Here is a 21,565-nt window from a genome sequence, read left to right as displayed (position 1 = left end):
TAATCTACGCAGAAAACTTTGGGTGGATACATAATTTGACCTTATAATCTATATTATAATACAGTTACCACTCACTCACTCATTGATCACTATTCTTCAAAAACTACCATGCATATGTACTCAGAACTTGGTGGCATTGAGGTTTCACTTAACCTCCATAATAGGTTTCACTTAATATGTACAAGAAGTAGCTTTGAGAGATTCCATCAGGGCTCTGGCTCACTGGCTTTAAAATTACAATGTTAACATATTTTTCTTTTGACAGAACTTTCGTTTAATTGTATTAGCTACCAAACCGCTGTTAGGAAAATTCTAAGCAAAACCAATGCAAAACAACTGTTTGTAGCAAAGAAAATTTTTCAATTCTGTTGTGAAGCCCAAGGGGAGGGGCAGCTAGAAACCTATAAATGATGCTATAACTCTTTATTTAAATGTTGTATAGGATAACTGAGTTAGGTTAAAAATAATAAGCCTATTCTGCCAAGCTTGTGAGTGAAGGGTGAGAGCATTTAATTTTTAATAAGGCCTCATCAAATTACACCAGACCCTGCTTTAGAAAAGACATCTCAGTGATCAACAAAAAGTTTAAAAGTTTAAAACAGTTCTTCAAACATAGCCAAAATATCACTATTTGTGGGGGTATAAATAAAATGTAGCAAGTGACATTGGTTATAGTAAATTTATTTTATGAAAATATAAAGTATAAAACAAACTTGAAAATTAGAACATGAGTTAAATTAAGTGACATTTTACTTATACATTATTTACTGTCGCATAACCTCAGCCTGATGTTCCTATTCTGTGCACCAATAACTCCTCTTTTCCTGCAACAAAAAAAATCATAAAGTATCGACTAAGGGAGTATGTTTTATCTAATTTTTTTTTAATTTTTTCTGTACATGTAATCTGCTTGAGTTAAAAATTTCAGCATGGTTTTCCAGTTCACTAAGTAATTTTTAACTTGAATTGTTTTGACTGTGATTAAAGCTGAAACTGTGAGCAAACATTTATTAATATAGTTATTTGTGTGACAAAACGGCACGGAGACGGCTGGACACTAAGTCAAGTAAATAGGGGGCCCGGGATCGCTGAGCCCAGGGGCCCATGATGGCTCTCTCCGGCCCTGATTATCATTGACATTATCAATAGTCTAAAAAATTGGGGAGCGAGCAGGTCTAGTGGTTAGAGCGCGGTCATTCCGGTTCCTGGGGTCCAGGGTTCAAATCCCGCCAAATCACCAATGGATTTAAACTAAGTGATAATGCCGTAACCCCTAGGTCTAGCCTGAAGTAATGTGAAAAACAATCCCGGGCTCCAGCCTAGCGTACGGGGACAAAAAGTCTAAAAAATTGTTGAAACACACAGCGAAATGTAGGTACATGTCAGCTACAGAGCTGCAAATTGTGTCATTCTGTTCACAAATGATACCAGCAAGTGGCGAGGAGCCTTGCTGCAGCGTACTTAAGCGAATTATGGATTTATACGCAGAAACTGGCTCTTACTTGAAAAACCACCCTTGTATGTTCCTTATACTAATAAACCAAATTAACAAACCCGAGACTTGTTATTAGAATTCTAAAACCCGTTGTTGCAACAGTTTAAACGAGTAGGTAGTTTTATCGAATTGGCCAGGGTAGAGTACTCGTCTGTCCTACAGTTATTCTAAAAGTTAGGCAAAATTTGCAGTAACATTTTAACAAAGGCGAGGATGATATTGCTCTCCTCCTGGGCGTCTGCAGGATCTTTTGAGCGCTTCTAGAGCTCTGAACCTTAGATTAAATTAAAATAATTAATCAGTCAAAACCGTGAATCCTTCTCAGCACCCCGGGGAAGAAATTTGAGCGTGGCTGGTACTAGGGGTAGGCTGCTCAGTAAATACAATCTTATTCGCCCCTCATAATTTATGTCACATGCTTTTTACACTTTGGATCTTAGAAAAAATGTAAGTTAATGGGATATTTTAAGTAGTCTACCTATTGAGTTTATCCATGCACGAAAACACTAAGAATGCTCTAGTTTTTAACCTTGGTGAACCCGTCATCGGCCACTGATGCCATGTCTTGTCATCACGGCCTGTGTCGAACTACAGGGAGTGTCGAACTATCGAGGTTCTACTGTAACAACAAAAGTAAACCTTATGAAATAAACAGTTCTATAACTAATATGCTCTACAAACCTTTTAGGTACTGGCCCTAAATTTGGCTTGTCACAGCCATGCACGGATGCAGTTTTTTTTTACTTTCAATTCAGTGGCTTCAGCCAACAGTCTCTTGGCTACAACTGAAACAGTTTAAGTGAAACGCCTCATAATAGATAACAAAAACAAAAGAATTTGTTATGCAAATCTATATAAAGCTCAAATACCACTGACTCATTCATTCACTCACTCATCACGAAATCTCAGAAACCATAAGACCTAGGAACCTGAATCTTGGCAGGCATCATCCTTTTGGGTAGTAGACGATCACTAAGAAAGGATTTTACCCTCCGACCTCTGGGCTCCGCCCCAGTGGCTCTGGAGTTTCCCATGTTAACCTTATGAGAAATGGAATTAATGAATCTTAACAGCTGTTTCAATTAAACAAGTTGGTTCTGTTCTATGATGTTTAATAGCATTAAAGTTACAAGGATTACCAACAGGGTGCAGCACTATTATTTCTTTTACATTTATGACAACAGCTAATTTGCAACCAAAAGGTGAGTGAGCGTAGCGAACGAACTTCAACCTGGAGGCGAGTTAGCGTAGCGAACGAGCTAACCTGAAGGCAAGTGAGCGCAGCGAACGAGCTCTAACCTAAAGGTGAGTGAGCGTAGCGAACGAGCTCCAATCTAAAGGTGAGTGAGCGTAGCGAACAAACTTCAACCAGGACGTGATTGAGCCATGCGAACGAGATCATCTTGAAAATTAAGAAGTTAAACGGGGCAAAGCCCGCGGGTTACAGCTAGTATTGGAAGAAAAATACAAAACAATCAGCTTTTAGAGAGAATATGCCATGTATTTGTATTTAACAAACTAGCTTTGACAATCTCACTTCTGTAGTAAAGTACAGAATAGACATAATTGGTCAGTGTGTGTTTTCAGGGGTGTACAGTGGGATTTACCAAATGAATCAAGTACAAAAAATTTAGTTTAGACTCGTTCAATGGTCTTGCCTCTCTGTTCAACCTGAAATTCTGGCTAAATTAAGCAAGATGGAAAAAGAAGTAAACCATAAGTCTGGCATTAATTTTTTTTTAAACAACTTTCTTCCAAGTGAATTTTTGTTTGACCAACAAACGAAAGTTTTAGTAAGTTTAACCTACTAACTTTCTTACTCTAAGGTTTTAATAATATTAAGTTATGATTTAGGCTATTAATATTTTTTGTTTTAAATTACAAATCATCAATAAAATTTAAAAACTATAGGCCTACAAATGGTAAGGTTTATTTAAAGCAGAAAATTTCAGAATTTTTCCAAAATTGTTAATACCGGTACCGTAAGTTAAATTGCAGCACACAGACCAAGTTATTCATAATAATGTCTAAATTACAGTTCTAAATTCTGCAAATTTCGATGCAAAGCAAGATGGCAACTCATCTTGTAACGTTTGTTCAAACGGCAAGCCACTTGTTTTAAATCTGTGTTCGCTGAAGCTAATTAGTTAATTTGAAAAATAACACAGCAGCCTAGGTAACCTTGTTACAATAACTTTACAACTTACAGCATGGGCAATATACATCTTTAGTAACTTAAATAGGCACAAGTTACCAGGATATGATTTAAAGTTAACAGCTACATAAAACCAAAACGGCAGGTCTCCAGTCAAGTGACATTTTGTAGAAGGTTGTTTTAAATTAGTTCATTACGGTAGCCTACCTTTACTTAGTTTAATCAATGGGTATGGCGTACAAAACTTAAAATCTTTGAGAGATGCTAATCTTAACCCATCTAAACGTTTGCCGAAAAACCCTAGCATCAGGACATAGGACTAGGATAAGCCCTTAGACCTAGGCTACAGTACCAAGTCTATAACTTAAGACATAGGCCTAAGCTAAATTAAAATATTTTTCTATAGGCCTAGGTCTATTTATCCAATCCATCGAAAATCATTTCTTCATTCTTAAATGAAACTTCATAACTTCGGCCTATGATAACTTAAGACAATCTACGCTGATAAAAAACTGCATCATTAAGTTACATATTGGCTTGTGTGTTCATAATATTGTAGCCCACCGGATTTGGCAAAAATAAGTAACTAGGTCTTGAACAATTCCAGATACAATATTCCAACGGATCACAATACTTTCTAGGCCAACTATAAAACAATTCACCAGTCATGAGGCCTAGGGCAAGCACAGGCCTAGAATTATTCTGGATCCTAGTCCAAATTTGGCAGTTTATTGTTGTAAGATAATTTTCAGAGCATTTGTAACTTGAGGTTCTAATGTCAGTATGATTAGCATTCTAACACACATATCTTATCATAAGAATGGAAAAAATATTATGAATACAATGAAAAGATTAGCTGACTCACCTTTATGTTTCGTTGGCTCACAAGCACTTTTGTTGCAGTTAGTCTTCTAAAATCGAACACTATGGAATTAACTATGAACAAAGAAACTGAAAATTGACAAAAACTAACTTCAATATGAATACTTTATGTCTAAAAACTCTGATATAGTAATAACGCGAGAAACAAACGTCGCAAAAAGACAAACTGACAAGACACACAAAGACAAAAGACAAAGAGGTTAGGATTGTTTAGGGGTGGATCCTGGCGTCTGGCTGGCGTCGCTTGGTCGAACTGCATCATGGGAATTCGCGCTATTGTTTTGTTGACTCTGTTTCAGGGCGGAATCTATGAACTCAAAAAGGGCAGTATTTTGTTGTCCTTGAATCCAGCCACAATGTTCCTAATATTTGCAACCTTGAATTGTGAATGCAAATTGTAGGGAAAAGTTTACCTTGAATCAAGGGTCCTTGCTATCTGGGGTAGGCCTTTGAAGGGGTTGTGGTGTAACAGGGCTATGTACCGGTAGAGATTTTTGAGCGGTGGGAGTCCTGTTATTGAAATTAGAGTTATTGCCTGGTTCTATTGGGGATTCAAATGTATCAATGTCAGGGAGGATATTTACACCAAAATCTTCGTCATCTGATTTATCACTCGGTTTAAAATAAATCTGTCTTTGGTTTTTTGGTCTGCCAGCACCATCTTCTTCCTCGGAACTTGAGATATTTTGGGTTAGGTATTATATTTCTTTTGAAATTTTCATGATCACTGTTCAAGTCAGAAGTGATTTCATACCCCTTACTTTTTTCACGTGCCACGTTCAAGGAATATGTAGTAAGATATAATACTGTAGTGCTGTACTTGGGCCGTTTCAGAATATCGCTTCAACTACTGTACAACGCCTAGCCTTAATCATTGAAAATTTTGAAAAATAAAATATCTTGGTTACGTAATACAGTAGGTCTACCGGTAGACATAAGACATAAGATCAATTTATTTCCTGTAATTGGATGACTTAAGTGTTTGGATTGGAGACTCCCTCTCAACCGACTGGACCTAGGGATAACTGAAAAGGTTGGTTAAAACGGGCAATCCCTAAAAACAAAAAAAAATGAAGTGCTAGGCCTATTCATTTTGGAATTATATAATCATTATTCTGAAGCTCTGAAGGAATTTTTGGCATTCAACAAACGCAAACTTTCAATGTCTTCTAACTTTTCTAAAAAATAACTGCACTTGCCTAGCACAAAACGTAGGTAGAACAACTATAACATTCAGATGGTGTTAGTTTATCCGTAAAACAGTATAAAAAGAAAAGAAAAACTACCTAATCGTAAGAGCAGATAGTCTGGTTTTATTCCGCATCCCGCACATGGTCTAAAAAGTCCTGTTTTAGGGATAAAAATCCCAATGCAAACGTAAATGGCAGCACCGCGCAGCTGCGCACTGGCCAGCGAAATGGAACCGATTTGTTGTATGAGTTTTATAACTTGGTTTACCTACATGAAATTCAGGTTACGGCTATTAGCATTATTTGCACGTTATTTTCGTGCTGGTAAGACACAGGCTGGTCGCCTGTTGCAACAATAATTGTCATGACACTGGTAAGTTACGGTAATGTACGATATTTTCGTGCCGGCAAAACACATGCTGGTTTTCGACTCCATAAGAGACATTGCAAAACTTGTCGGTGGCGAGGTGACGTGGCTGGTGGATAGACGACGGCCGGCTGGGGATCCACCGTCGGAGATGGCGGTTGTTCGGCCCGGGGAAACGGCTCTGCTGCCCGTGGCGATGGTCGGGACGGGATCTCCCCCTCCTCGAGGTCGGAGCAGTCCAGCTCGAGGACGTCCCCAGGGTCCACCCGGAAAGGCCAAGCCCAGTTGGCTACCAGGAACTCCCCGATCTCCCGGTCCAGCTTCATGTCCTCGGGGTCGTGGATGTCTCGGTTCGGCGTCGAAGAGCGGGGGGTCGGACGACATCACACCTACCCAACAGAACAAGCACTAAGCGGGACAATGCAAGCTAGGTACTACAAGCTAGGTCACATAATAATCATCAGCACTAATGTTACTACCAACACCGATTCTGTTAGTTTTCAGCACTTAATCTTCACTTGCACTTATTTCGAGACTACAGTAGTTGCGTACCGCTAAACAACAATAAAACCACATTACTAATCAACCGGCAAAATAATTGTACAACCCTAACATCTGTAACACTCATCCGTTCACTCAGCCTACATCGCTATCAGGTGGAAGTCAAAAGAAAAAGTCCTAACTATTTAAGTATTAATAGCGGTGACCGTAAATATTGAATAGACAGTCAGTAGGATACCCCCGGATCGAGGCCAAAACCACCCCTAGAGTGGTAGTTTAATCCTCAGAGGTAGTGAATACATATATGTTGAATGTTAGGGGTTGTTAGGGGTAGTTTTGGGGCATTTTTAATTGTTAGGGGTAGTTTTATGGGAGTTATCAGTTGATCATGTGACCTTTTTATATGTAGGTACTTTTATTAAACTATCTTGTGGATAAAAAGTGTGTGTTTTGATTGAGGATGGAACTCTGGTCCCCTAGATTATGGATTATTGCTCCAGCTATTGAGCTACGACAGCAGTTATTAGTCTATGTTGGTATTTATCATATGTATAAATCAATAAAATATTGTAGTTGTCAACTGTTTTGCTAAGTAACATAACCTCACTTTATGTACTGTGTATGAGTTGTAGTCTGTTAATTGACTGCTCTTCTGCTAGCTGTTTTTGTTAATTGATATTTTTTTTATATGTTGGTACTTATGCCAAAGTAATATATTAAATATTTAGTTGGGGGAAATAAGGAAAACAACTGTGAAAGATAAAACGGTTTTATTTGCATTATTTATAGCCTGTCTAATACCTTATCACTAATTGAGGTGCTGGTGATGATTCTGGTGGTATTGCATCATCTGAAACAGATAATAACTATAATTAGTGTCTAAAAAAGACATTAATCACAATCAATACCTGAAACAAACAACAATTATAATTGGCCTCATATCAGTAAACAAGTTATAACTTGAAAACTATTATTCTGGTAATAAATCTCTGTATGCTGATTGGCTATAATAAGCTCTCTTCTGATTGGTTATAAATAGGTGATTGGTTACCCCCACCCCTTCTCTATCGTATATATAGTGCTCTGTGGTTCTCTCAGTGTACTTTGCTCTCAGTGATTGAAGATGACGGACGTAAGTAGCTTAGCTGTTCAAGTAGTAGATTCTAATGAATCTGTAGTAGATTCTAATGAACCTGTAAATATAGTAGAAGATTCTGTTGAAGTAGTTGTCCCTGTAAATATCTTAGATAAACATGAGAACTATGTAAAGAAATTTAGAATTCATGGAATTAATACTGTTTTTAAGTTTTCTAATCCTCCTGCTGAAACTAGTGAGATTGATTGGCTAAGACAAGGGTTTGGTCAAATTGTAAATGAAATGAAAGAAGTTTGTGAGGAGGGCGATCAATTGGGATTCACTTTGCGATCACTTAACCTAAAAAGTAAAGAGCCGGGGTTTGTTGCTTTTCGCCCTGCAGATGAAGTTAATGAGGACGTTTTGTGGCAAATCTTTGGGGGAATTGTACAATCAAATTCTGAATCAATCAAGTCCACAGATACATTTCAAGTTGAATGTACCCGAGTTAATCTCCCTGTAGGTTCAGGGGGCTGCAAAAGACCTGGCCTGTATAATACATTTGATGAGGAGTGTAAAGTTAGAACTGGGATTGTTGTAATTAACAATAAAGATAATTTGTGTCTTCCCCGTGCTATTGTAGTGGCTATAGCTAATGTAACTAAAGATCCTGAATACAGTGCAGTTAGAAAAGATAGGGCAAAAAGACAGACTGTTAGAGCTCAAGAACTTGTATGTAGAGCTAGGGTTGAGATGCCTGAGGGTGGTGCAAGCATTCATGAACTTGAAAAATTCCAGGACTTGCTTAAAGACTATAAAATCACTGTGTACAACTACAATGCTAAAGGTAGGGATGTTTATTTTGAGGGAAATGTAGAGAATCCCAAGTTCAAAATTAACTTGTTGTTTCACAATGGACACTATAATGTAATCACTAGTCTGACAGCTGCTTTTGCTTGTAAATATTTTTGTGGAGCTTGTCATGTCCCGTATGATCACAAAGGTGAGCACCGCTGCTCAATCTTGTGTCCTAAATGCAACATGACTTACAAAAATCAACGCTGTTTCATTGCACACCAGGCTGATAAGTGTAAAAATGTAAAGACATGTCTTGATTGTGGGAAACTAGTCTGGCTTAAAGAGAGGTCCAAGCCTCACAAGTGTGGGGAAGTATTTTGTAAGCCCTGTGGAGAATTTAAAGATCCTAACCACAAATGTTATATGAAACCCAACAAAGGCAAACCTAAATCTAAAGACTATGTTTTTATATTCTTTGATCTGGAAACTCGCCAGGATGAGTCCCTGTCCTCTGATCCTGAAAGTAAATTGCATAAAGTAAACTTGTGTGTCTCTCAGCAGTTTTGTTACCGGTGTATTGAGGGGAAATTCTGTATATCATGTAAAAACCGTACACGTGTGTTTGACTCTGACCCTATTAATCAGTTCATGGACTATGTAATGTATGTGAGGAAACAGTTTAAAAATGTCTGTGTAATTGCACACAATGGGCAGGGTTTTGATTTTCAATTCTTGCTAAAGTACTTGTTGGAAGAAACTAAATTCACACCGGAACTTGTAATGAGGGGAACCAAAATTATCTTGATGAAAATTGACAATGTTAGGTTTGTGGACTCACTAAGCTACTTCCCCATGGCTCTGTCTGCTCTGCCTAAAGCCTTTGACCTACCTCCAGAGAAAAAGAAAGGCTACTTTCACCATCTCTTCAACACATTGGCAAACCAAAACTATGTAGGCCCTATGCCACCCAAAGAGTACTATTGTCCCGAATCTATGTTTGAGAAATCTCACAATGACTTTGACAAATGGTACAGTGAACAGATTGCTAACAACTACGTATTCAACTTCAAAAACGAGATCCTAGCTTATTGTATGTCAGATGTTGATATCTTGGCTCAAGCCTGTCTAAAGTTCCGCTCAATCTTTCTAAAAGAGTGTAATGTTGATCCGTTTCTCGAGGCTGTTACCATTGCGAGTGGCTGTAATCTAGCTTTCCGCCGTAATTTCCTTAAACCCAATACTATCGGACTCATCCCTAAAAACGGCTATCGATTAGTAGACACTCAATCAGTCATAGCACTCCAATGGCTTTCTTGGGTCGAGGAAACCAACGGAATTAGGATTGATCATGCTGGACGAGGCAAAGAAGTCAAAGTTAATGGGGTGAAAGTGGATGGGTTTGATGGTAGAAACATCTATGAGTTCCAAGGGTGTTACTGGCACGGGTGCCCTAAATGTTTTCCCTACAACCGTCATGCCCCCTTGAAGGAGGACCCCTCTGATTCTCTTCATCTCCGTTATGAGAGAACCATGGCTAAAATGCCAAGTTTACAGAACATGTATTGGTAGAGATGTGGGAATGTGAATTCCGTAAGCAGAAAAAAGACCAAAAACTCAATCATCTGGACAGTCTGTCCATCTTGAATAATCTCCCACTAGTCCCACGACAGTCTTTCTTTGGAGGTAGGACAGGTAATGCAAAATCCTATCACAAATGTGCTGAGGGGGAAACTATTCAATATGTTGATGTTTGCTCTCTCTATCCGTATGTTTGTAAGTATGGGAAGTACCCTGTAGGCCACCCAACTATCTATGTAGGAGATAGGGAGTGTCGTGAGAGAGGTATGGAAGTAGAGGGTTTGCTAAAATGTAAAGTTTTGCCGCCTCGCGATCTCTATCACCCTGTACTCCCTACAAAAATGAATAACAAATTGATGTTTGCGTTGTGTAGGACTTGTGGGGAGATGATGTATCAGGGAGAGTGTAATCATGACAGTGATAATAGGGCACTAGTTGGGACTTGGACTATGGATGAGATTAGGAAAGCTGTAGAGAAAGGATATATTGTATTGGACATGTATGAGTTATGGGAGTACCAGGTAGCGACTTATGAAAATGGGGGCTTGTTCACTGATTTTATAAATAAATTTCTTAAGATGAAACAGGAAGCTTCGGGCTATCCAGAGTGGTGTAGGACTGAGGAGGACAAAAACAAGTATATTGCAGAGTATTTGACACATGAGGGAATCAAGCTGGAGAAAGAAAAGATTGTTAAGAATGGGGGCTTGAGGTCTTTGGCAAAATTAATGTTAAATAGTTTTTGGGGAAAATTTGGCCAGAGGGAGAACCAGACTAAAGCTACAATTGTTAGGGACTCTAAAACCCTCTTTCAAATGTTCTCATCCCCTGAAATTAAAGTGAATAGGCTCCAGACTGTCAATGATGAGGTTGTAGTTGTTTCCTGGGAGTATTTGGAAGAAGTTGGGGAGCCTCTCAGTAACTTTAATGTTTGTATCGCGGCTTACACCACCTCGCAAGCTAGGCTCAAGCTCTATGAACACCTTGATGCCCTAGGAGCTCAAGTATTGTATTATGATACAGACAGTGTTTTATTCTATCACCGTCAGGGCCTGTATAGAGTCCCTACAGGAGATTACCTCGGTGAAATGACAGATGAATTGACAGATTATGGACCCGGCTCTTATATCACTGAACTTGTCTCTGGGGGGCCTAAAACCTATGCATACCTTGTCTGGTCAACCAATCAACAGAAATTGATCCCAGTTTGTAAAATTAAGGGCCTCACCCTCAACTTTAAAACATCAAAAACTTTGAATTTTGAGAAACTAAGAGAAATGGTTCTTAGTGAAGTAAAGCAGTCCATTGATATCGAAGAACACAGAATCAGAAGAACTAAAGATAGAGACATCGTCACCATCACTGAGAGTAAAGTCTTTAAAATCACAGGGCCAAAGAGAAAGTATGACGGAGAGTATGACACTCTACCTTTTGGATTTAGCAAAGTCCAAAGAGACCTGTAAATAACAACTTTTGTACATATCTTTGTAAATAATCTTTTAAATAACAACTTTTGTATATAACTTTGTAAATAATCTTGTATATAACTCTCCCAATAAAAAAAATAAAAAATAAAAAAAAACAAGTCTATAGATCAATAATACTTATGTAACTCAATCAAAATTATATGTATGAATGTGTGTGTGTATGTGTCTCTGTGTGTGAGTCTACATTGAGAAGCTCAGATTGGAAAGAACCTGAACTACTCTTTGTAGGTCAGCTGTAGTCACCACTTACCAAGGCCGCATTATAGTAAGTCCTAGTAAGAATGATGTAATCTCAAGGTACTCGGTCACCATATGGTTACCACCTACTAAGGCGGATTGAGTAAGACCTTGTAGGAAAAATGAGCTAAATCCTAGAGATTCATCGGTCACTGCAGGCTGCGAATGAAGGTCACTAGTATGACTAACTAAAAGATCTATAAACTTTAAAATTAAAACTTTGAAATTAACATTTGGTAGAGCTACATAACTATTTATCTATAGATTTGACAAAAAAAATAAAAAGCTTTGTTAAGTAAGGGAGAGGGCGTTTATAACCAATTCAGATAATCTGAATTGGTTATAAACGCTTAACCTGGCCTCATTTATTGAGGGGATAGTCTCAAACCCTATCCAATACAAAGCTATATTATATGTAACAGATGTTAAGATAAATCATTTCCATCATGGAAGCCATAGCGGAAGAGCTACACAAACCTGCAAGGAAGAACTATGTCACACGTAATGTAACACTTAAGGGAATAAATGATTTGTATCAAGCTGATATAGTAGAGATGCAGCCATATGCAAAGTTAAACAAGGGGTACCGCTACATTATGACAATCATCAATTGTTTTTCTAAATTAGGTTTTGCTATACCTTTAAGGGACAAGTCAGGCCCTGTAGTTGCCAAAGCACTCAAACCTATACTAGTTAAATATAAAATGAAAAATTTTCAAACCGATCAAGGGAAAGAGTTTTTTAATATTCATATTAATAGATTGATGAAAGAGTATAATATAAATCATTATCATACATTCTCAGAAAAAAAGGCGTCGATTTGTGAGAGGTATAATAAATCGCTTAAGAATAAAATGTATAAATTATTTACTGCTCGTGGAAGCTACGAGTGGCTAAGTATCTTGCCAAATATTGTAAAGTCATATAATAACAGTAAACATAGGACTACTGGTATGAAGCCTAAAGATGTTAAACAAAAACATGTTAAGATGATACTGAAAAGATTAAACAAACTAAAAAACCCTAAAGATAAAATTAAATTTCAATTAGGAGATAATGTTAGAATCAGTAAAGCTAGAAGAATGTTCAAAAAGGGGTACTTGCCCAACTGGACTAATGAAGTTTTTAAAGTATACGCGATTAAACCTACAAGACCCGTCACATATATATTACAAGACTCGACTGGGGAAATCCTTAAAGGTGGCTTTTATGCTGAGGAAATTAGCAAGGCTAAAACGGGTAATGTATATCTGGTTGAGAAGGTTTTACAGCGTAAAGGTTCTAAATTGTTAGTAAAGTGGAAAGGCTTTGATGAAACACATAATAGCTGGATAAATAACAAGGATATAGTTAATAAGTCACTATCTACCAAGGTATTGTAAAAAAACACATAATAGTAGGAAAATTGTCAAGGACCTAGTAGTAGTAGTAGTCATTGTTATCTAAAGTATAAAAACAAATCCACTTAAAGCAGTGTAATCAGTAACAATGAGGTTAGTACAGCAGAATGTACAGTTTCCTGTAATAAACTTTGATATCTTTAGCGGTTCAGGGTTAGATAAGAATTTCAAGCATGGTCAACTATTGCCAAGTTCAATTCGGTCTATTCTTTGTGGTCCTAGTTCATGTGGTAAAACCAACGTATTATTCAATATGATCTTTGATCCAAATGGTTTGCGATTTGAAAATATTTATGTTTTTTCAAAGTCTTTATATCAGAATAAATACAAGTTGCTTAAACAAGTGTTGCCCAAAGAAATTGGATACTATGAGTTTGATGAAACTACTCAAGTTATAAAACCTAATGATACAAAGAAAAACTCTATAATTATATTTGACGATATAAGTTGTGCGAAGCATAATATGATTAGAAGTTATTTTGCTATGGGGAGACATAAAAACTTAGATATATTCTACTTAGGACAGACCTACAGTAGTATTCCAAAACAGTTAATCAGAGATAATTGTAATTTTCTTATACTATTTAAGCAGGATGAAATGAATCTGAGACATGTATATAATGATCATGTGACAACTGATATGTCTTTTGACAAGTTAAAAGAAATCTGTGCAGTTTCGTGGAAAGATAACTTTGGGTTTTTAGTAATTGACAAAACATCGGGTCTTAATAAAGGTAGATATAGGGTAGGAATCGATAGTTTTGTAACAGAGTTATAAACAGTATTACACCATTGACTTGAGTAAATCGTTTATGGTATTTTGAAAAAAAATAAAAGGTGTTTTTTTTAGATAGGTTGAAACCCATAAAACTATACATACAAGCCTGCATACTTCATTCACAAATATGAAAGGCTATTAAACGCAAGTATAAAATGTTTAAAGAGGGTACAGAGGATACGGATTTACAGCTGGAAAAACAGTACAGACCTATTATACAGGAATTAAGAAAAGCTGCACCACAGCCACTAATTAAAAGTGAAGTTAAGGAAGAGGAGCCTATGGACTATGAAACTACAGATTCAGAAAATTAGATAGTAGCTAAACCACCAGCTTCATCCACCCCTATGAGGGTAGTTGAGCCACTAGCTACCCCTGTAAGGCCTAAAGGATAAGAATTTACCGAACTTGTCTCAACACTGACTAATTTAGCCTCTACTACTCAGTTTGTTGAGGAATACTTTGACAACCCAGTGACACAACAATATATGACGTGGTTTATTAAGGATATGGGTGGTAAACAAAAGGTAATAGATTATACATTTGGCCCACGTTATGAAGACGGTGATGTGTTAATGGTTGGCAGTGAAAACTTGGACTTTGACCATAAAGGCAATATACGGATTGGTGGTGTTAACTATGGAGCGTCTGAAGGTCTCTATGAACTATTATTCAAGCGATTACCTGATAAAGATACTTACAAGGAAAAAGATTTAAATGCCTACAAAAGTATATTATATGCTACAAATGCACATAGAGAGAATTATGAACCTACAGGTCGAGTTAAATCAAATAGAGGTCAAAAATATCTTAAAATCATACAACCATTGATGTCTGCACAAGGGAAAGGCTTACTATGGAAAAATATACAATCCCGAGATATTATCTATTGGGATGATGTAAATGAGCTTGTAAACAGACTTGGATATATAATTATGTCTACAGAGACTGGAAACAGAGTGCATTCCAATGAGATCATCAGTATTATAGAAGAGCTGCGTGAAGCTGGGTATATAAGAGGCAGTGGAAACTCTATGGTTAAATCATTAATATAATGACTATTGATAAGTTTGGACGCAGTAGTAAATCTGGCAAAGATCCTGTTAAAGGACCCAAGGGCGACGGGTTTTTTTTCAGCCGAGGGAAACTACGACCTACAGAGTAAAATTCTGACTAATATTGGTAAACCTAAAAACAGTAATGACGCGGCTTCAAAGGAATATGTTGATAAAAGAATTATACCAGGTGATAAACACACCTATAATCTTAGAAGTAAAAGATTAATAAATGTGGGCGATCCTGTTGGAAATACCGATGGAGTCAACTACCAGACTGTAAAACAACTCTGTCTAACACTCAAGGACTCCCATTTTGATGCTCAGGGGAAACAAATAACACATCTAGCTGAGCCTAAGGATAAAGACGACGCTATAACAAAAGAAAATTTGAGAGAAGTACAAATAGTATATTTACACCAATGTCTAAACATTTGGATGGACTTAAATCCGATATTACTACCATCAATGAGAAAATATCACAACATCAGAGTTTAATAACGCAAAACAAGATATATCATGATAGAGAGTTGAAAAAATTCAGCGTGATTCTATTTAACTATATTCATAAAAGACATACGGGAAGGTCTGCCAATTTACCTATTACTGGAGAAAATGATTATCTAAATTGGGAGGAACTATATAAAGTGCCCGATGAAAAAGAAGTAAACCCCAATGAAGAAGTAAAACCCCTCCCCCCAAATAACTATGATCTGTTCATGACTAGTGAATAAAAAGCACGCGTCTATAGTTGACTAATCATTAAAGCTTAGATCTTTGAACATGTTGGTTCTTGTGTTTCTATTGCTTGTACCACACACTGTGTTGTGTAATAAAACATTAGAATATTTACAAAAGTATGGCTATATAGCTGATTCTGCTTTAAACGACGACATAGGTGATGCGGTAAAACAGTTTCAAGAGACGTTTAACTTGGAAGTGACCGGTACCTTAGATAATGCAACATTAGAATTATTAAACCAACCACGATGTGGTAATAAAGATAATCCACTGCCATTTGCAGTTATACCTAACCGTAAATGGAATACAACAGTAATTACATGGTACGGATACAATATATCTCATATAGGTAATATTATTATTGAAAAAGCGTTCCGTGTATGGGAGAAACATGCAAACATCACTTTTAGAAGGTCATTTCATAATCCTACCATCTTTATTTCATTTTCCGTTCAAAGAAAACATATGTTCTATGCTAGAAAAATTACATGTTTTTATGAATTTGATGGGCCCGGTTCAGAACTAGCTCATGCTTATACACCTCAAGCTGGATTTAATTCAACCGATATTCATCTGGACTCTGAGGAGAATTGGGATTATACGATGGACTTACCGCGTTATGAAAACATTTCGTTTTTTCTAACATTAGTACACGAGATTGGACACGCGTTAGGTTTAGACCACTCTTTTGATAACGAATCAATCATGTACCCTTTTATGAGGCATCCTCAAGGAATCATAGATCTAAATGAATTTGAATTAGGTAAAGATGATATATTAGCTATTCAGTTTCTATATGGTAGACGCCCTATTCAAACAACAACAACAACTATTAAACCAACAACATCCACAACATCTACAACTACAACAACAACAACAACTAGTAAACCACTACCAACAACAACAACAACAACTAGTAAAACAGTTACATTTACAAAACAAAATAACTATGAAAATATCAATATTTGTGAACTAAAAAGAAACATATCTACATACGTAATTATAAATAAGAAAATATTTGCATTTTTGCTAGATCGTGTATGGATACTAAGTCTTGACCCTGCAGAAAGAACCCCAGAACAGTATAATACAAGTATAAAGATTACAGACTGGCTAAACTTTCTACCTCATGATTTTAAAGAGGTATCAGCCATTTACCAAAGACCAAATGGTCAAATAGCTTTATTTAGCGGGAAAGATGTTTACCTATTCCAATATCCATCATTAGCATTTAATGTTAGATATAGTATTAGTTATGTAGTAGGGAGACCTGTTAGTAATGTAAATGCAGTTTTAACCGGTAACACAGGTAAGACCCTGTTGCTTATAGACAATTGGTCTTTATACTCACTGGATGAGTGTTCATTCAGAGCTACTCATTTAGGTGGTATAAGCTCCTACTTGAATGGAGTTCCTAACAGTGTTAATGGGGCTTTTCGGTATATAAACGGTAGAATATACTTTTTAACTGACAGTTCAGTATTGGAATACAACGAGTTTACCAGCACTGTTACGGGCTCAGTAAAAAGTGCATTTGATATTTTAGAAATTACCTGTATACGTGAGACATTGCTCACCAGATTGTATGAGGTGCTTAAATACCTACAGTAATGAAAAAGACACTCAGAAAGAAACGATTCCCCAAAAGAGGAAGTGGGTTTGTTGCTTCAGCTATAAATAAGGTTATCGATAAATTACCTATTGAACTACATTTACCAGCCAGTATTAACCCTTTTAATTTCAAGCGTTTTAACTACTGTTGACCTGGAACAAAATTAAAGGAAAGGTTAGCGAGGGGAGATAAAGGAATAAATAAATTAGACGAGGCGTGTAAGATACACGATATTGCTTATTCAAAATACAAAGATAACGCGAGCCGGCTGAACGCAGACCGTCAGCTGATTGATAGCGCGTGGCAACGTGTTAAAGCATCTGATTCTAGTGTTGGCGAGAAATCTGCAGCTCTAGCGATAACAGGTATAATGAAGACTAAAACAGCTTTTGGAGGGGGCGGAAAAAGAAAAGAAGATGTACCCCTAAAACAAGGGGTAAGGGTTTGTATCTTAGACCGTACAAAAGAGAATTTGCTGGCAAAAGAAAAGTAAAACGCAGAGTTACAAAGAAAAAAAAGCTTGTCAATACCGATAAAACCTCTAACAAACTATGACTTGATAAAGTATGCAAAATTACTTAAGGTACCAAACTTTAGAGGTGTATATATGAGAGATGGTTTACCAAAAAAGCCTAAAGTGTATGAATCAGCTATAGTGAATTTAGACAGTACATCAGGCCCCGGCACCCACTGGATATGCTATAAAAAGAGTAATAATATCGTTTATTACTTTGACAGTTTCGGTAATCTCAGACCTCCGCTAGAGCTAATAAAATATTTTAACGACTGTAAGATTTACTATAATTATGCGAGAGAACAGAGTTTTAACTCAGTCATCTGTGGACATTTATGTTTAAAGTTTCTAACCGAAAATGTTTAGTCTACGGGTTGTTTAGTTTACGGGTACAAGTAGCATCTTTTCACATGAGTTATCAACGCCTGTTGATGTCAGTAATGGGGAATGGGAGCTAGGGTTAATCGAACTATCTACATATAACTCTATACCAAATATTGAGAATAATATAAATAATAAGTTTCACTATGGCAATAAAGGTGTTATCACTATTCCTGAAGGTTCATACGAAATCGAAGATATAGAAAAATATATAAAGTCTCAGCTATTTAAAGAGTACAAGTTTACATTAAAAGCCAATAATAATACACTTAAAACCGAGCTGACCTGTCAGGAAAGTGTGGATTTCAGTAAACCCGGTACAATAGGTAAAACATTGGGTTTTAGTAATAAAGTATACGAGGCGAATAAAACACACGTTTCCGAACTGCCTGTCAACATTATCAGAGTTAATTCAATCAGAGTGGCGTGTAATATTACTCGAGGCTCATTTATTGATGGTGTTGAATCTCATGTAATACACGAGTTTTATCCAGCTGAGCCACCTGGGTATAAAATCATTGAGATCCCCAAGAACGTAATTTACTTACCCGTCATCGCTCAAAGGATAAACAGCTTAACAGTTTCATTAAGAGACCAGGACGGTAATTTGGTAAACTTTCGCGGAGAGAGAATATCGGTGCGTTTACACTTAAGACGTACCAATGGGTCTTATCATATATAATCATGGGTCTGTAGTTTCAAAACACATTACTACAAAGAAGTCTGAAGGGTTAACTAGTAAAAACATAAATTTGCTACGCTCTCTCGGCTTTAAAGTATTTAAAAATGGCTCTACTAGCAATCGAAAGTGAAGCTCTATATGATGACACCATTACCGGCATTGAATACTATACATATCAACCATACACTTCGACTACTCTAAACAATAACGATGAAATACGGATTCCAATTTTACAGCAAGATATTATTACTTTGCCGTTTGAAAGTTATGTTGTAATACACGGGAACGTATCAGCAAAGAAAACAGCTGACGGTACAGCTCAAGATGTCAATTTAATAAATAACGCAATGGCTTTCCTCTTTGAGGAAATCAGATATGAGATATGTGGGAAGGAAATTGATAGAACACGTAACGTGGGCATCAGTACAACTTTAAAGAATATCCTTTCAATACGTCAGGAGGAAATAAATCCCCTCAAAAATAGCTGCTGGCTAGGGCCTAGCAATACTGAAAAAGTTACCGAATTTGTATATTCCATTCCTTTACGTCTACTACTGGGCATTGCCGAAGACTATAGAAAAGTCTTCATAAACATTAAACAGGAATTGGTACTGCTGCGGTCAGCTACAGACATTAACGCAGTATGTTTAGCCTCACCCGGTACAGTTACGTTGAATCTTACTAAAATATACTGGCGTATGCCTCATATTACAGTTAATGACACACAGAAATTAAAACTATATAGGTATATTGAAAAGGACCCGGTAATTCATGTTCCATTCCGTTCATGGGAGATTCACGAATTTCCCAATTTACCAGCTACTACTAATCTTTCTTGGCAAATTCGCACAACTAATCAGACAGAAAAACCTAGGTTTGTCATCTTTGGACTACAGACAGGGCGGAAAGGTGACGTAACTAAAAACATGTCACAATTTGATTCCTGTAACCTAAACGAAATCAAACTATATTTAAATTCTAATTTCTATCCATACGATAACCTCCGTGGTAATGAATGTCTATTGTATGATATGTACACAAACTTTCAAAGAGCCTATTACAACAATACGTCTAGCTCACCTATTTTGGACTTTAAAGAATTTAAAGAGAAATGTCCCCTATACATTATCGACTGTTCAAAACAAGACGATACAATTAAAACGGGACCTGTGGACGTTAGACTAGAAATTGAATTTAAAAATAATGTCCCCCCTTCTACATGGGGTTATTGTCTTATCATACACGACTGTCATATAACATATACACCTATTACTGGTGATGTAAGAAAAGTCTCCGTATAACAGATTCAGTTGTCAGTCTCTAATTGGTCTTCATACTATCAGGATGGGGAGTGCATACGGCTGGGTAAAACTAGAATGCTATACAAAAGACAATCTATTAATAGAATCGTATTTTGTAGACTGTTACAAGTACCATGCAGAAACATGTGTTTTTCAAATACCTTTAGGAACTTGCCGAATTATAGCTAAGTGGCGCAAAGAATACGAAGACACTTCCTCCTCCTCTGAGGAAGAAGAAAAAGAAGAGCGGGTGCGATTTATAGAGGAAACAGAGTGATTTAGAGTCAGTAGGCAAGATGGCTTCACAAGGTGAGGACGTAGAGCATATACTGGTCCCTAGAGAAAAAGAACCTATAAATGTGCTAACTGGGATTTTCTTAAAGTCAGTCTACTTTCTAGACTTTGACCTGACCAAGTGTCTAATTGCCGGCTTCTTTAAGAACAGAGATAATAGTCTCGGGGTTTTATTTAAAGGGAGAAATGGTTTTGTATTTTGGTCCTATGACTCTTTCTGTCAACTCTGTGACAGGTTTAATGAAATAACTATCGCTTTCTTAAGTAAAAATCAATACGTTATTAAACTCGATACTGGGGCATCCATTAAAGTTACAAATATCTTTGGTCATCAGTATGCGTGTATCTCTGACGGAGAACACTCTTTAACTCTAAACCTAAATGAATGGCATCTACTGATAAAGAATGTACCAATGATTTGTCGCGCACTTTTGGAATTATTCTACCTGGAGGAAGATATTAAAGTTTGCATTGATCAACTTTTATCTGACACAGAGGATTTTTCACATAACCTACCAGACCCTTATTTTGATCGTTTGTACAGTGAAAGCGCACTATGGAAGCTGTAGTAGAATTTCAAGGCTTTAAAGATAACAATAATTGTTTTATCGTAAAGGAGTTTGTTATTGTTGCAAAATCATATAGAACACATTTAATATTTGAAAACCCATATAGCTTCAATTTTCTCAATAGTAAAATGAAACGTACAGCAAGATGGCTAACTAAACGTTTCCATCACCTAAATTGGTATGACGGGGACATACCTTATGATTTAGACTTTATTAAGGATTTATGTAAACCTTTTACTATTCTATATACAAAAGGCCTTGAGAAAGCTCAATTTCTCAGAGGATTACACGATAGTGTAATTGAAATTAAAGATGAAATGTATATAGATAAAAATAGTAGTAGTAGTGATATAGTTTGCTTTTATCATAAAAATAAATATAACAGTAACTGTGCACTACGTTCTGCCGAGTAACTATGCAAAAGAGTTACTCTAAGCTTAAAACTTAAAGACTTTTGTCACCTACTCAAAAAG

At 36.7% G+C, this 21,565-nt stretch overlaps 1 protein-coding gene and 1 long non-coding RNA gene across 2 annotated transcripts; one reads left to right on the top strand and one right to left on the bottom strand.

The window, feature by feature from the left end:
- Positions 1 to 665: 665 nt before the first annotated feature.
- Positions 666 to 4,601, bottom strand: LOC128986688 (uncharacterized). Its single transcript, XR_008490145.1, has 3 exons — positions 4,516 to 4,601; positions 2,025 to 2,114; positions 666 to 824 (listed from the first exon to the last, which is right to left on the bottom strand). It is a non-coding gene; the product is annotated as an uncharacterized LOC128986688 (long non-coding RNA).
- Positions 4,602 to 10,034: 5,433 nt separating this feature from the next.
- LOC128984299 (uncharacterized) lies at positions 10,035 to 11,504 on the top strand. The gene has a single exon (XM_054403604.1). It carries the CDS (start codon positions 10,035 to 10,037, stop codon positions 11,502 to 11,504), a length of 1,470 nt encoding a protein of 489 aa, XP_054259579.1.
- The last annotated feature ends 10,061 nt before the right edge of the window (positions 11,505 to 21,565 follow it).

The sequence above is a fragment of the Macrosteles quadrilineatus genome, unplaced genomic scaffold (assembly GCF_028750875.1).
Source record: "Macrosteles quadrilineatus isolate MER2022 unplaced genomic scaffold, UCM_ALF_1.0 Scaffold_2__2_contigs__length_208266976, whole genome shotgun sequence".
NCBI classification, from domain to species: domain Eukaryota; kingdom Metazoa; phylum Arthropoda; class Insecta; order Hemiptera; family Cicadellidae; genus Macrosteles; species Macrosteles quadrilineatus.
This window is presented reverse-complemented; position numbering and strand designations above follow the sequence as displayed.

Coding starts and splice junctions, on each gene's coding strand:
- LOC128984299 (XM_054403604.1), top strand. CDS start 10,035: ATGTGGGAATGTGAATTCCGTAAGCAGAAAAAAGACCAAAAACTCAAT.